Source organism: Ceratotherium simum, chromosome 1 (genome assembly GCF_057802395.1).
Source record: "Ceratotherium simum simum isolate JZ-2026a chromosome 1, ASM5780239v1, whole genome shotgun sequence".
Classification (NCBI taxonomy): domain Eukaryota; kingdom Metazoa; phylum Chordata; class Mammalia; order Perissodactyla; family Rhinocerotidae; genus Ceratotherium; species Ceratotherium simum.
The window spans coordinates 42,307,432-42,321,365 of NC_141900.1; the positions used below are offsets into that span (position 1 = coordinate 42,307,432).

At 39.3% G+C, this 13,934-nt stretch overlaps 1 protein-coding gene across 2 annotated transcripts in view; it reads right to left on the bottom strand.

Annotated features, from left to right (window-relative positions):
• Positions 1 to 13,934, bottom strand: part of COL28A1 (collagen type XXVIII alpha 1 chain) — a 154,037-nt gene that overhangs the window by 57,983 nt on the left and 82,120 nt on the right. For both annotated transcript variants that reach the window (XM_087435021.1, XM_014788200.2), the window contains exons 23-24: positions 11,703 to 11,771; positions 11,320 to 11,388 (exon numbers count right to left, since the gene is read on the bottom strand). In XM_087435021.1, coding sequence (XP_087291147.1) covers positions 11,320 to 11,388; positions 11,703 to 11,771 — 138 coding nt within the window. The remainder of the gene's footprint in view (positions 1 to 11,319; positions 11,389 to 11,702; positions 11,772 to 13,934) is intronic.

Sequence of the window (13,934 nt, forward strand, 5' to 3'; positions counted from 1 at the left end):
TATATGAAATGTCCAGAAAAGGCAAATCTATGGAGACAGAAAGTAAATCCGTGGTTGCCTGGGGCCAGCAATAGAAACTAGAAATAGGGATTAGTTGTAAAAGGGCATGAGGGATCTTATCAGGGGGATGAAATATGCCCTAAAACTGATTTGTGATGATTGCTGTACAAATTGGTAAATTTACTAAAAATATCATTGAATTGTACACTTGAAATGGGTGAATTCTGTGATAGGTAATATATGCCTCAATGAAGTTTCAAAGAAAAAGACCCAGAGCCAGGCTTTGAACCTAGGATTCCCAAGCTCTTTGCCTCTTTTGTCTTGTTTTATTCATGTCCTGTTAGGAGCTAAATAGCTTACGGCTTTCAACAGTGCAAAAATCAGAATTGAAATCAGGATTCATCAGAAATGATGAAATTTTTTATCTAGAAAAACAGCCCATCCTTTATTTAACTTTACTTTCTACTTACAAACCCTAAAATACTTCTAGAGAAAACAAGGCCTTAAAAGAATGGGGAAACTTTTAAACTTTATCACTGACTTAATTCTTTCAATCTCTACTTTCACAATTACATATTTCCCTTTTGTTTGCAGGCCACTGTTGTGATTCTGGTCTTCTGCCTCCATCACTCCCACTTAGTACTCAGCTGTTTTTCAGATCACAGGTACTAATTCTCTCTCTAATACCTCTCTCCTTCTAACTCCCACCTTCCAGGGACCCCAGTTTCTCCCCGCTTAAATGATCACTCCTATCATCAAGAGTTCCAAGTAGAGAACATGAATTTGTCCTGTGTTACATACATGTCTGTTATCCCTCCTTTCTGGGGAACCTCTAAAGCACCTTTAAAGGGGGTATTGATCGATTCACTGAGTGTGGGTCTTCAACTATAACTGACTGATTCACACCCTTGCTACATTTTATACTCCCCAGTAAAACAGGACACAGGTAAACATAGTTAAATAGATTTTACCCAGAATCACTAAATGTTTCACCAAAAATAATTGTCTTTTTTTGCCTGGTCACCCTCAACCCCACCCCGGATACAATGGCTCCCCCTCCTGTGTTTACCTCCACTCTTCCATGATGAGGTTAGAAAATATATGGCCAGACACCTGAAAAGATGCAATGGGGAGTACACAGCCCCACCTGTGAGTATTCTGGCTAAGAAAACGGAACCAGTATCTGGGCAGGTCTCTAGATCCAACTACCGGTTTACAAAAAAAAAAAAAAAATACAGAGGGTGGAGAAACACGTTGAACAACACTGTAGGATACCATTAGCAAAATCCTCAAGGACAAAGAACCCATCCACAAAGAAGGTACAAGGAAACAATGAAAGACAGGCAACCTTTGATTTTAAAAGAGATTTAAGGGACATCTCAATCAAATGCAATGTCTGGGCATCATTTGGATTCCAATTCAAACAAACCCACTGTAATAAATTTATAAGACAAACTGGGACATTTGAATGCTGGAAATCTGATGATACTAAGGAATTGTTAATATCTTTTTAGGTTTGCTAATGGTACTGCAGTTATGTTTTTAAAAAAGAGCTCATATCAGAGAGACAAATGCTAAAGCTTTATATGGTGATGTCTGGGATTTGCTTCAGAATAATGTAGCAGGGGGAGGGTATGTGAGGAGTGGGGATTACAGATACAGACCGACCACATGTTGATAACTATTGAAGAAGTCTGATGGGTAAATGGGAGTTCATTTTACTAGTCTTTCTACTTTTGTATATGCTTAATAATTTTCATAATGTTTTTAATACGATATTTTTTTAAATCCATGAACAATGCCCAATAAAAATCTCACCAGTGAGGGAAAGGAAAGGTTGCTGTGATGTTCACCCTTAATACGGAGAAGAATACAAGATTTTAAAGATAGAAAGATGAGCGAAGATGGGGAGCACACAGGGAGATTCATCATCATTAGCAGAACTTACACGTGTTTCATGCAGTCTTGGTCTGTACAAAATGTTACATAATTTTTGAAAATTAAGAATATGGTGAGAAGGCAGATGGAAATTATTTTACAAAGTAATATTTCTTTTAAGAAAGAATTTGACACTCTACTATTTAATTCGCAGTACTTTTCTTGTGATGATTTTAGTTAAAATCTCCTTCTCAATTAGTATTAATCATACTAATGCGCACGTGCACACGCACATGCACACACACACACACACACAACCAACCAAACCAGATGGAAAAGCAAATGGGAAAAACAGTCGAAATACGTTGTGAGTTTACTTTAGGCCAGCCTCGTCAATGTTTATTATTGCTATTCATTTTCTCTCTTATTCATTCCCCCTAAGCCTCACCGTGTCTGAAGGCTGAAAGCAATAGGAAAGCTGACCCTGTGGCCACCTTATTGCCCTCTGTATATGTGAACCTTGGCCAATGAGCTTTAAGGGGATGATCCCACATCATCTGTGGTACTGCAGTGTTACCCCTACAAGTTGTCCATCCTTATCCACAAAATTGTTGACATGTAGCTATGTTTTATCTATCAAAATATTCTTTTGTATCTTTTGACCTATGTGAATATAATCTGATATATGCATCTATGAATCTGGTAGGTTTTAAATCAAGTCTTATCTTAACATATTGTGCAGATGTTAGAGTTGGTCTATAACATGGTATTAGGGTTGTTCCTTGGTGTATATGTACCATACTTTCAATAGATGGGAAAATCAGGCACTTAATGAGCTGTGTGAATCCACAGACATAGTGTCTCTCTAATGTGGTGGGGTCTTGAAAATGGATCGTGTCTTTTGTTCCATAGGCCAATGCCCATGCTAGGCCACAATACCAGGTGAATGTGTACAAGAGGACTATGGTCAGGACTCATTTCACCACTTGATAGCACTGGTTCTGCCACAAGGCAGCACCACTGGTACCTAAGAAGTACGTATACCATGATATTTTCAGATATGCAGTTTAATTATCAGGGGACAGAGTGACATTCACAAACAAAAAAAATCACAAAAGGTACTTGCATAGCTGGACTTAGCTTCCCACGCAGGATCTGAGGGTTATTGGAGCCTGCAGAGGGAGCCCTTGCATTAGGAGATAATGAACAGACCTGAAAGCAAATTCCGGAGTTGCCATTTGTAACTGTATCCACCAATTTCACAAGACCATAGCCTTAGCCCTACCTCCACCCTCCCACCTCCACTCCCTCACAAAAGAATAGCTATTGAGATTGCCTACTTCCTTTTGGCCCGCTAAAGAAATTCTAGATGAGAGATACTCCTTTCATTTTCACAGGCAATGGCCAAGTTTAGGACTATCTGCAGTACTTGTACATGTGAACTTAACAAACGACTCAGTGAAGGTCCTTTTACCTAGACCATGACCTTGCAGAGTGGTTCATTTCAACCTCTTTAAAATCAAACATAACCTTATGATGGTCCTGGTAATCATTCATTGAACCTTTCACTTTTTAAAAGAAAGCAAATGTACTGTCACATTCATTCTTTTTCCCATTGGTAAATCTTTGAGTTGGTTAACACTAAAATTATTATAATTAATAATAAAATAAATAATAATTAACGTTTATTAAATTTATTATGTGGCAAGTACTTTTGATTTATTATCTTATCTGATCCTATCAACATCAACTTACTCCATTTTATAGATAAGGAAACCGAGGCTTATAGATAAGGATACACGATTTGCCAAAAACCACGCAGTCAGAAGCAGTTCAAACCCAGGTCTGACTCAAGAGCCCATCTCCCATCTTGGTGTTAGCTGGGGCTAGATGCAAGATGATAACTTCTCCATAGACTTTCTTCTAGCTGCTATTTAATGCAAAGACCATGGCTGTGTGGCTGTGAAAGTCCTTTTCCTACATTGAGTCCATCACACCTCCTAATTATAGAATTCCTAAGAGGCCCACAAAATCTGCACAAGTACCCAGCTGTCTAAAGCTTGCCTCTCCACTTTCCTTCCACTGCCATTCCTCAGTTTTGTGGTTTACCCCAATGTTTTAAGTGGTCTATTCCAGATCTCCTACCTACACAAATTCTTATTCTCTTTTTATCCATACTGCAATATACAGTACTTGATTTGTGAGAGTAATGCATACTATGACTACTACTCCTACTTGTAATACTTTAGTATGTTACAACTCATAAAAATGTTTTATAGACATTATTCCTTTAATTTTGCAGAATAACCCTGTGAAGGAAGCATTATTATACCAAATCACAGATGAAGAGGCTAAGTCTCAGAGAGATTAAATGACTTGCTGAGGTCACACAGCCAAGGAGTGGCAGAGGTTTCAATGTGGAGCCGTCATAAGGAAACAATCTCCTACACCTTCCACATTTTATAAGATTTAAATACAACATTTGAGAAGATGATTCTCTTAGAGATAAAACAGCCCATTAGACAATCTCCCCCTACACACATTAATAAGGTTTTAATCACTACTTATCCCTTTGTTTGTGCCAATTAAGTCCTCGTCACTCTTTGAGAGGACCGTGGAAGCAGGTTACAGTTGTTCTAAAAGTGATTTCATGCTTTTCTACTTTGGGGACAATAAAAAGCAAATTGAATTCACTGTGAAAAGAATTAGCCTCTTAAGAATTTTCCAAAGAATAGTACTCTGAAGATTCTACTAAATGACAAAACCAACAAACGGTTGAGTTTTAAAATAAGGTAGAAGTCAAAGTGATGATTAGCTGCTGCTTAACATTTCTTTCTGGCTTTTAAATAAAATTAAGACATAACTACTAAGGCTCCAACTACCACAAACATAAGCGCCACTCTGGGATGAATTATGCCATGAGTGTATGCACCATTTTAGTAGCTCCGGAACACCTCACTGTGGTTGCCGGGATGTTAACAGAAATTTTAAAGGCCTTCTTCTAAGCTCATGGATAGACTACCTGATATTGATCATGTGTATTGACCATTGCCTGGCCATCGTCATATCACTCAGTCACTTCTCACTGACACCCTTTAACATGAAAAGGGAGACAGTAGCAATTACCAGCACAATTATCAGGGGGATGAGGAAATAACTAAGAAGGTGCCAGAAAACAAGCACTCAAATCGCAGTATCATTTTCTTTCTTTCTTTCTTTTTTTTTTGAGGAAGATTGGCCCTGAGCTAACATTTGTTGTCAGTCTTCCTCTTTTCTTCTTTTTTCTCCCCAAAGCCCCCAGTACATGGTTGTATATCCTAGTTGTAGGTCCTTCTAGTTCTTCTATGTGGGACGCTGCCTCAGCATGACTTGATGAGTGCTGATCAGGTCCGCGCTCAGGATCCAAACCAGAGAACCCCCGGCCGCCAAAGCAGAATGTGTGAACTTAACTGCTGTGCTACTGGGCTGGCCCAGCCATATCATTTTCTTTGGAGTATTTTCCCAGCTTTAAATTTCAAAATATTTAAAATAATTTCAATTCTTTGAATTAATTTCTCTCCTAGAAGTTTAATATTCACTCCAAAGCAGCAGTATCTCAAAGTCCATGATCATTTAAAAACTTGCTTTAGGATTTGGGAGGATTTGTTGTTGATTGTTTCTTCGTTTTCTCAAAATCAACTCATCAAACTCATGAGCAAATGATGCCCTTGTGCCAAGAATCTCATTGGAGAGGGAGAGTTGTTCTTATTTAGCTGATTTAGAGACCTTAAAAATAGAAACATTGATACAGCCCCTAATGACAGGGAGAAGAGAAGGCTCTCTTGTACAGATACTCAATACAACTTTCCACTGGGGGAAAGTTCCTCCAGTCTGCGTGATTAAAAATAAAAATGTGTTGATGGTGATGTGGGTGGTGAAAGTTAAGAGGATTTAGAGTGAGTCTCCAGGGCTGAAAGAAAGGTATGTACATACTCCTGGGGAGAGAAATGCAGAGCTAGGAAAACAGCACAGAGAGACGAAAGCAGTACTGAGAGTCATAAGGTAGAATGGAGTACGGCTCTGATTTTAGAGATCACGCATAGAACTGGGAGAGTAACCTTGAAAAGTTACCTAGGCAAGTTTTCCTGGTTTTAAATGTGACCTTTTCTGAAATCCAACAGTCAAATTGCTTGACATTTAACTTTGATATGGCTCTGGCTTTAATTAGTCCTGTTTTTGAGCCAACTGTCCTGCCTGTAGCAATTTTGCAGTCATACAGTGGGAGGTGGGTTTCTTCAACTCCAATTTGGAATCATACCCTTAGCTTTACTATCATTAAGCCCGTATCCTAGGCCAGGCCTTCTTGTCAGACATTGTTCAAAATGGAGTTTCTTGACCAGTCCATGTCCACCGATGGAATCCACAAATTCCTAATGCATCTCTGTGTGAATTGCTCCTCTGTTCCACCACTGCCTGTTGGTGGTGTGCACATATGTGAGCCATTGCAGAGAACAGAGGGGCGATTCAGATGCTGGGAACATTTTTAGAATAATGATACTCAGTGGAATTTCACAAAGACGTGCATTTTAATTTACAACTATGGGCCACTTTTGTCAAATAAAGCACGTATTTACAATATTCAAATATTCAGAGCTTCTGAAAAATGTCTAACTCTTTTGGGTTTAGGTTTATGCTTCTCTTTAATGTTTACATAATTTAAATTTTGACAATGGAAAAGCTAGAATGGAAAGAAACAATCCAACTGTATGCTAGCCGGTGCTGAGATAGTTATAGGATGGACAGCATTGGAGGCTGAGCATCTGTAGATGAGGGCAAGTTATTCTTTCTGCTCTGATTTATTCATCCATGTAGTCTTTCATTCATCCATATTCATAGTCTCCTCTCATACACAAACACTATATAGTATCAAAACTGTTTACATTATAAAGAGGTAAGTTCAAACTTTCTGGTCTATAAAATAAGGAAGTTGTTAAAATGCCAAGATATTCTGGAAATATTTAGGCAATATATAATATAATATTGAGGTAGTATACAATAATAATGACAACAACAACAATGACCCAACAAGTCTTTTCTGCCCACAGACTTTATTCCAACCACCTGGTGATGAAGAGGCCCCTTGAGAGCCCCAAAAGCCAAATTAGGTTTCCTTTGTGCAAGGATTGGCTTTAGCTCAACTGCTCCAAGGCTTTGGGGAAGGTCATGGCTTTCTCTGTGATGAGCTAGCACCCTGAGAGGGGCTGAAAGAGCTCAGAGAGGTGCATGGCAGGATGCACCTGCCCTTATGGAGCTCAGGACAGCCACTCCTTGTATTCCTCTCTAGGAGACCAAGAACAAACTCTTACCCTTGGAGATGTCAGGGAATTAGCCACTGGGCTACACATACCTCAGAATGAAAATACAGGAGCCGAGTTATCTGGCCTTCTCAAAGGGAAATGAGAGGCCGGCCCCGTGGCTTGGCAGTTGGGTGTGCACGCTCCACTACTGGCAGCCCTGGTTCGGATCCAGGCGCGCACCGGCGCACCATTTGTCCAGCCGTGTTGAGGCGGTGTCCCACATACAACAACTAGAGGGATGTGCAATTACGAAGTACAACTGTCTACTGGGGCTTTGGGGAGTAAAGGGGGAAGAAAAGGAGGAGTATTGGCAATAGATGTTAGCTCAGGGCCAGTCTTCCTCAGCAAAAAGAGGAGAATTGGCATGGATGTTAGCTCAGGGCTGTTTCTTCCTCACAAAAAAAAAAGGGGGAGATGAGATTTATATAATGATTGTCCCCAGATCACAAAGTGTCTCCCTAAGCTCTAGAGCTCCAATAAAGAAATGCAGGCAGTGTTAGGTAGAATCTTTGAGCTCCCCTTCCCCATCAATAAGCTGGGAGTTTGGGTCTAGGGGTCAGGGTACTAGACGAGCACTTCCTACTTAGCAAGAAACCAAGTTGTCAGTTCCTCTTCCTAGCATGTTTCAAAAGTGGATTTTAAAACTATGTCTACTATCTCCTTGGAAGTTGTAGTTTTTACAAGAATTTTAGAACTATCTCAGAAGCCCTTGTCAAAATTTGGATTCAATTCAAGGTAATTGTATATAGAAGTACTATAATCACTGATGTCATATGGAATTCTTCTACTTGGACAAAAGCCATGGAGTCCCGCAAGGGTACGAGATGTCAGGGACTGTTTTTGATATGTTTTGAAACATAGAAGCTTTGATTCTAATGTCTGTGTCATATGCTAAACACATGTGACCTTAACTAAGTATTACAAAAACCCACCATAAATTAATCGCCAACCTTAATGGTTTCCTCATTTCAAAACACGTTTGTTTCATAAGTTAATGCCCTAAGGCCAATATTTTAAGGTGACTACACAGAGTTTAAATGAAAAACATATCAGAAATATATGTCTGTACAGCTACACACACACACACATTCTCACATACTTACAATTCCTCTGCCATTTTAACTCAAAATGGAAGGAGAGGAATTTTGCACACATTTGAGCCCAATGCTTTTGCTACCATTGACAACTTCAGGTATTTTGAAAGTCTCATCTCCACTTTACCAAATCAGAAAGACAAAGTGAAGTGGCATTAGACTTTTCCTAATATCTCCCTTTCTTTACCAGTTTCTGTTCACGTGTGTATGTGTGTGTGTGTGTTTCCAAAAGTTTTCTCCAGAAAAGAAAGGCCACATAGAGACTTTAAGGCCTTTATAAAAGAAGAAAGATGATTTTGAAAGTTATCTTTAAAAGCTGGTGTTTGCTTTTAGAATTTCCTTTATTTTCAAGTTTATGATCCATGTTCTTTGATTCTAAGACCAGCTCACACTCCTAACATCTCTTTCTGGGGCTAGAGATTTCTAGAAAAACACACTTTCCTAGCGTCCACAGGAAGAGGCAACAGAGACAAGGAAAAGGTAGCTGAGAGGAAGGCTGGCAGATAGAGGCAGATCCTAACTGATGTTCTCTTCTCCCCTCGGCTAGAAGTGAGCTGTCGGCTGCTGCTTCCACTCAACCTCCTGTGTGGGCTTACAGAGAAATATGAGTTTCACCTAAGACACATCTTCTGACAACATGTTGATTGTTTCAAAAAATAAAGTAGGCCGGATAAAATTTTGAAGGAACAACTTATTTCTTAACATTTTTCCCCCTAAAATGTATGAAAACAAATACAAGAGACTTTTAGAGGGAAAAGGTATATGAAATCACTTAGTAAATGATTTAGTCTGTATGATAAATAATCTGACATAGTGGAATATTCACAAGAATCAAATTTTCAAATGTTCTCTATCTGTGGCTAAGTGCCTCTTTATTATTATTGCAAAATGTAAAGCAGTAACATAATAGGATAAGTTAATATAATACAATGCATACTTATATAAAATATTCATAATAATCTACTCTGTGGAAATGTAAATGATCATATGTTTCCACTGGAATACACATACATTGCAGTATATATTTAACACATTTTATTTTATTCCATTTTTTAAATAGGAGAAAGCTCTACTTCCCTAACTAAAGGAATATTTAGCATAATAACAAAAGTTTGTACCAATGTTTCACTCAGAGCAGAAAATAATGAGGTTTATGTATTGAAATTTCTCTTTCTATTTTTAAATTTTAACATTTTGACATATACTGTGCCTTAAAGAAAAAAAGCATACTTCAATACTCAAATTCAGCCTGGTCATTGATACTGCCAAGGTGTGTTAACGGATCGGATTCAGTCCCAAGTCAGAGCACGACAGAACCTTGATATAAGCAGCTCAGGTGTGTCTCCTCTGCACAGTTTACTGAGCACTCTCAGACACAGCCTCTCCCTGGACTCTCACAATTGCCCTATCAGACAGAGATGGGGCCAGAATCAAGATCTCCTTTAGAGATGCAAGTTAGTGCCATGGGTCTCCAATCTTCATTCTACCTGGGAAAGGGCAAAAGGGCACCTACCCCATTGTACAGAAGCAGAGTCAAGGTGTCGTCACTCCTAAGTGCTGGGACAGAGACCAAAAAATCAAGACAAAAAGTTGACATTGAACATTCATAACATCTCTCTCTAATGACCTGGAAGCATTTGAAAAGTGAGTAGATAAGTGAGTAGATATGTTTCTAAGGAAAAAATTCTCTCTTTAGGGTAATATTAATCATTCATTCATTTTCCATTCATTCAACATGTTATAGAGCTCCCATTGGGTGGCACCCCTAGTTCTGGTGCCAGGAATTTAGCAGAGAACAAGACAAAGAGCCTGCCTTCAGGAAAATTTACACTATTGTGGAATACACAGAGCAGTAAATGAGCAAGGTCGTTTCCGAAAGTGATCAACGCTATGTAGGAAATACACAGGGGGGTGTGATAGTGATGGGGAGGCAGCGGGAGGGGAGAGATGGGTGGTCAGGGAGGTGAGATTTGAGCTGAGGCCTTAGGGCCTGGCAGAGCCAAGGCCTGGAAGCAGGACTGAGCTGAAGTAGTGTAGGCCAGCATGGCTGGAGGGAGGCAGCAAAGGAGGAAGGGGCAGGAGCTGCGGTCCGGCCACAAACAGCCTCAAAGGCCATGGAAAGTGGTTGGAGTTTGTTCTCTTTGCAAAGAGAAGCCACCAGAGTGTTTTTTGAGAAGGAAAGGGATATGATCTGATTTATGGTTTTAAAAGACTACTTTGCCTGGTAGATAATAGAAGGGCAGAGGTGGAAAAATGAAGACGTTATTTTAATAGTCCAGGCATTGGATGATGGTGGTCTGCCCTGGTGGAAACAGCAGGAGAAAAGCAGCCGGAGTCAAGATATATATATATATATATTTATATATATATATGTATATATATAGAACTGATAAGATTTACCAAAAGACTAGACGTGGAAGGAGGAGAGGGAAAGGCAGGGACCAAGAATGATTCAGGTGTCATGGCATGAGCCTGGGGGGCATGGTAGTGCCATTTATAGGCTTATGGGGTGAAAATCAAACATTCTATTTTGGATATTCTATTTGGATTTAGGTTAGAGATGTCTGTGAGAAATCTAAGAGGAGACATATGGTAAAAAAACTAGATGTGTGAGGCCAAAGCTCAGAGGAGGGAAGATAGAAATTTGGAAGCCATCAGCATGTGGATAGTGGTTAAAGCCATGGGACTGGCTGCGAGCACCTAGGAAAGAGCGTGGCTAGAGAGAGGAGGTGCTCGGAACCGAACTTGGATCTTGGCACAGGAAGAAAAAGCAGCAAAGGAAAGTTACAGCTGCTACCAGGGAAGCAGGAGAAAAACCGTCAAGTTAATCTACGTGTTCAAATTAGTACAAGGTCCCCGGAAAGTCCATAGATGAGGATAAATAACTTTGTCAATTCTTTAGACACCTCTACTTTTCCGTAATGTCTGATAAAAAATTTCACCTTTATCAAATTCACTTACCTATAGATACATTTTTAGAAGCTACTATGTTACCTACTTTAAAATCTTACCTTCGCTCCAGTGTCCCCCACTCCACGTAAACCCATTGGTCCAGGGGGTCCTGGTAATCCTCGAGGTCCCTGAGATGACATAATAAGGGAGAGAGTGAGTGTCCTTGTCATGTGCTGTGTTCAGAAAGAAAGAGAGAGAGACAGAGAGGGAGGGAGGGAGGGAGGAAGAAAGGGAGAGGGTGGAGAGAGAGAGAGAGAAAAAAAGGAAGGAAAGGAGGAAGGAAGGGAGGGAAGGAGGAAGGAAGGAACGATGCAAGGAAGGAAGGGAGGATGGGAGGGAGGAAGGAATGAAGCAAGGAAGGAAGGAAGGGAGGGAGGGAGGGAGGGAGGGAGAAAGGAAAAGGGGAGAGGAGGAAGGAAATAAAAGCAAAGTCCACACTTACAGCCACACCAGGATAGCCGTCGCCTTTGAGTCCTGGAGCGCCCACTGGTCCCCGAGGGCCTTGGGCACCCTGGGTAAATTCCAACACCGGGTGATATCATAAGACTAAACTACGAAACACTTGGCAAAACTTAACCACAATACCAACTCAATATGCCAAAGGTGGATTTGATAGGTGCAAAGAAATGAGTTGAAAATTTTTAGAAGGAAATCCTACCACATATGACAACTTGTTATCTCTTCATTAGTCTTATCCATTTGTGTTCGGTGGGAAGCATGGAATGAATGTGGGGAATTTACATGAATCATTACAAAGTCCTCCGCAGGAAAACACTTCATAAGAATTAGAAAATGGCTGATTGCTGATATTTTAATTTTAAAAATTACAAAATTTTAGCCCATAATAAATCAGGGAGAAGTATAAAAATGAGAAAATTGAGTAAGCATCATGTGAGAAGAAAAGTAGAAAAGCATACACAGCAAAATTTTCAGTGTAAAATAAGATAAATTGTATGTTACCTATTATTATGTTACATCTATTGTCTTCCTACTGGAGCCCAAATTACATGGGGAATAAATAAGCCCAAATAAAAACTAAAAACAGATTAATTTTTTAAAAACAAGTTATAAAGGGGTAGAACACAGCATTTGTGTTTCATATCTTGAGACCTAGGAAAAAGTTATAAATATTGCTTTACAGTGATAACCTTAGGCATCAAAAACTTTTAGTAGCAATTACTGACCTCCTATATAAAGGAAGGTGATTATTGCCTTTTGAACAATAGAATCTTCTGAGATGTATAACTCTCTACAAATGGAAATCAAAGAAATTTCTGGCTAAAGTAAAATGGAGACAGAGGAAGAAAAAAATGAGGAAGACTCTTTTAGAAGAAGATTTATTAAATATGTCTATTACACTTATATTTAAAACTTCCAATATATCTCTTTTTTTTAAATAATTTTATTTATTTATTTTTCCCCCAAAGCCCCAGTAGATAGTTGTATGTCATAGCTGCACATCTTTCTAGTTGCTGTATGTGGGACACGGCCTCAGCATGGCCGGAGAAGCGGTGCGTCGGCGCGCGCCCAGGATCAGAACCCGGGCCGCCAGCAGCAGAGCGCGCGCACTTAACAGCTAAGCCACAGGGCCGGCCCCAAAACTTGTAATATATCTTTTTATACCACATTCCATTCTGTTACTGTGATCACTCTTACAATGGCCCTTGTCAATACACATCATTTATTTTGATAAAGAGCTGTTCATGTTTTAAAATATTTATGGTTTTTTACAAACTGGAATAATAGACAGACTTCTGTTTTCCAAGATTGGAAAAAGTAGCAAGACTCTCAATACTTTTCTTACATGCAAGCAAACACTGAGATCAAATTGCCATTACTCCAAGCCACAATGTTGCCCAAAATCCAACTCCAAAACACTGTTCCTAATTCTACTTCTATAAATGAATGACTGATTGGAAAAAAAAAAAAAATCTGCATGCCCTTTAAGCAATAATAAAGTTAAATTTATTTTGAAAACCATGAACGTAACAGCTGTTTTTTCCTATTAAATCTAAGAGACTGGTTTCATGTGGTTAACCTACTTCAGAAAACATGTGGCCACTTATAAAATCTTAATGTACTATTTATCATCAACAAAAACACAAGATGATCTCTTAAAAAGTTTTATGACAGTGAAAACAAGGTCTTCAGGAGAGATGAATTTTGGTGTATCCCCAACGACAGGGAACTCACTGGTCACTTCTCAGAAGCAATTTGTTATGCTCTTGCAGATATGTTTAAGGTCAAAGCTCTAAACATTCCACATGGGAGTATGGGATGTGTGCCAAAATAAGACCCCTCTTTCTCTCCTGGAGACATGCTGACACAAGGAGTGGGCCAACAACAAAACAAAGCGGTAACTGCTCCTTGGTTAAGTTGAAAGGAAAAGAAAATTGGAATCAAAATTCACTTTCAGTTTTTATTTTTAAGTTCCAAGCCTATAACAAATTACCAGCAGCTGCTATTATTTATCCTCTGGCACCCACACTGGAGGGAAAAACATTCAAACATTCACAGTTTACAAACACTTTTTCCCTTGAGATCTTTGTCCTCTCCCCTGCAAAATTTCAGTTAGCTTGTTACTTCTAATGTTAATAGGAACTATCAAGAGATGGGGACAGGGGCAGTGTTCTTCTTCATATTTTTATTTTGGACTCCCCATAATATTTTTATA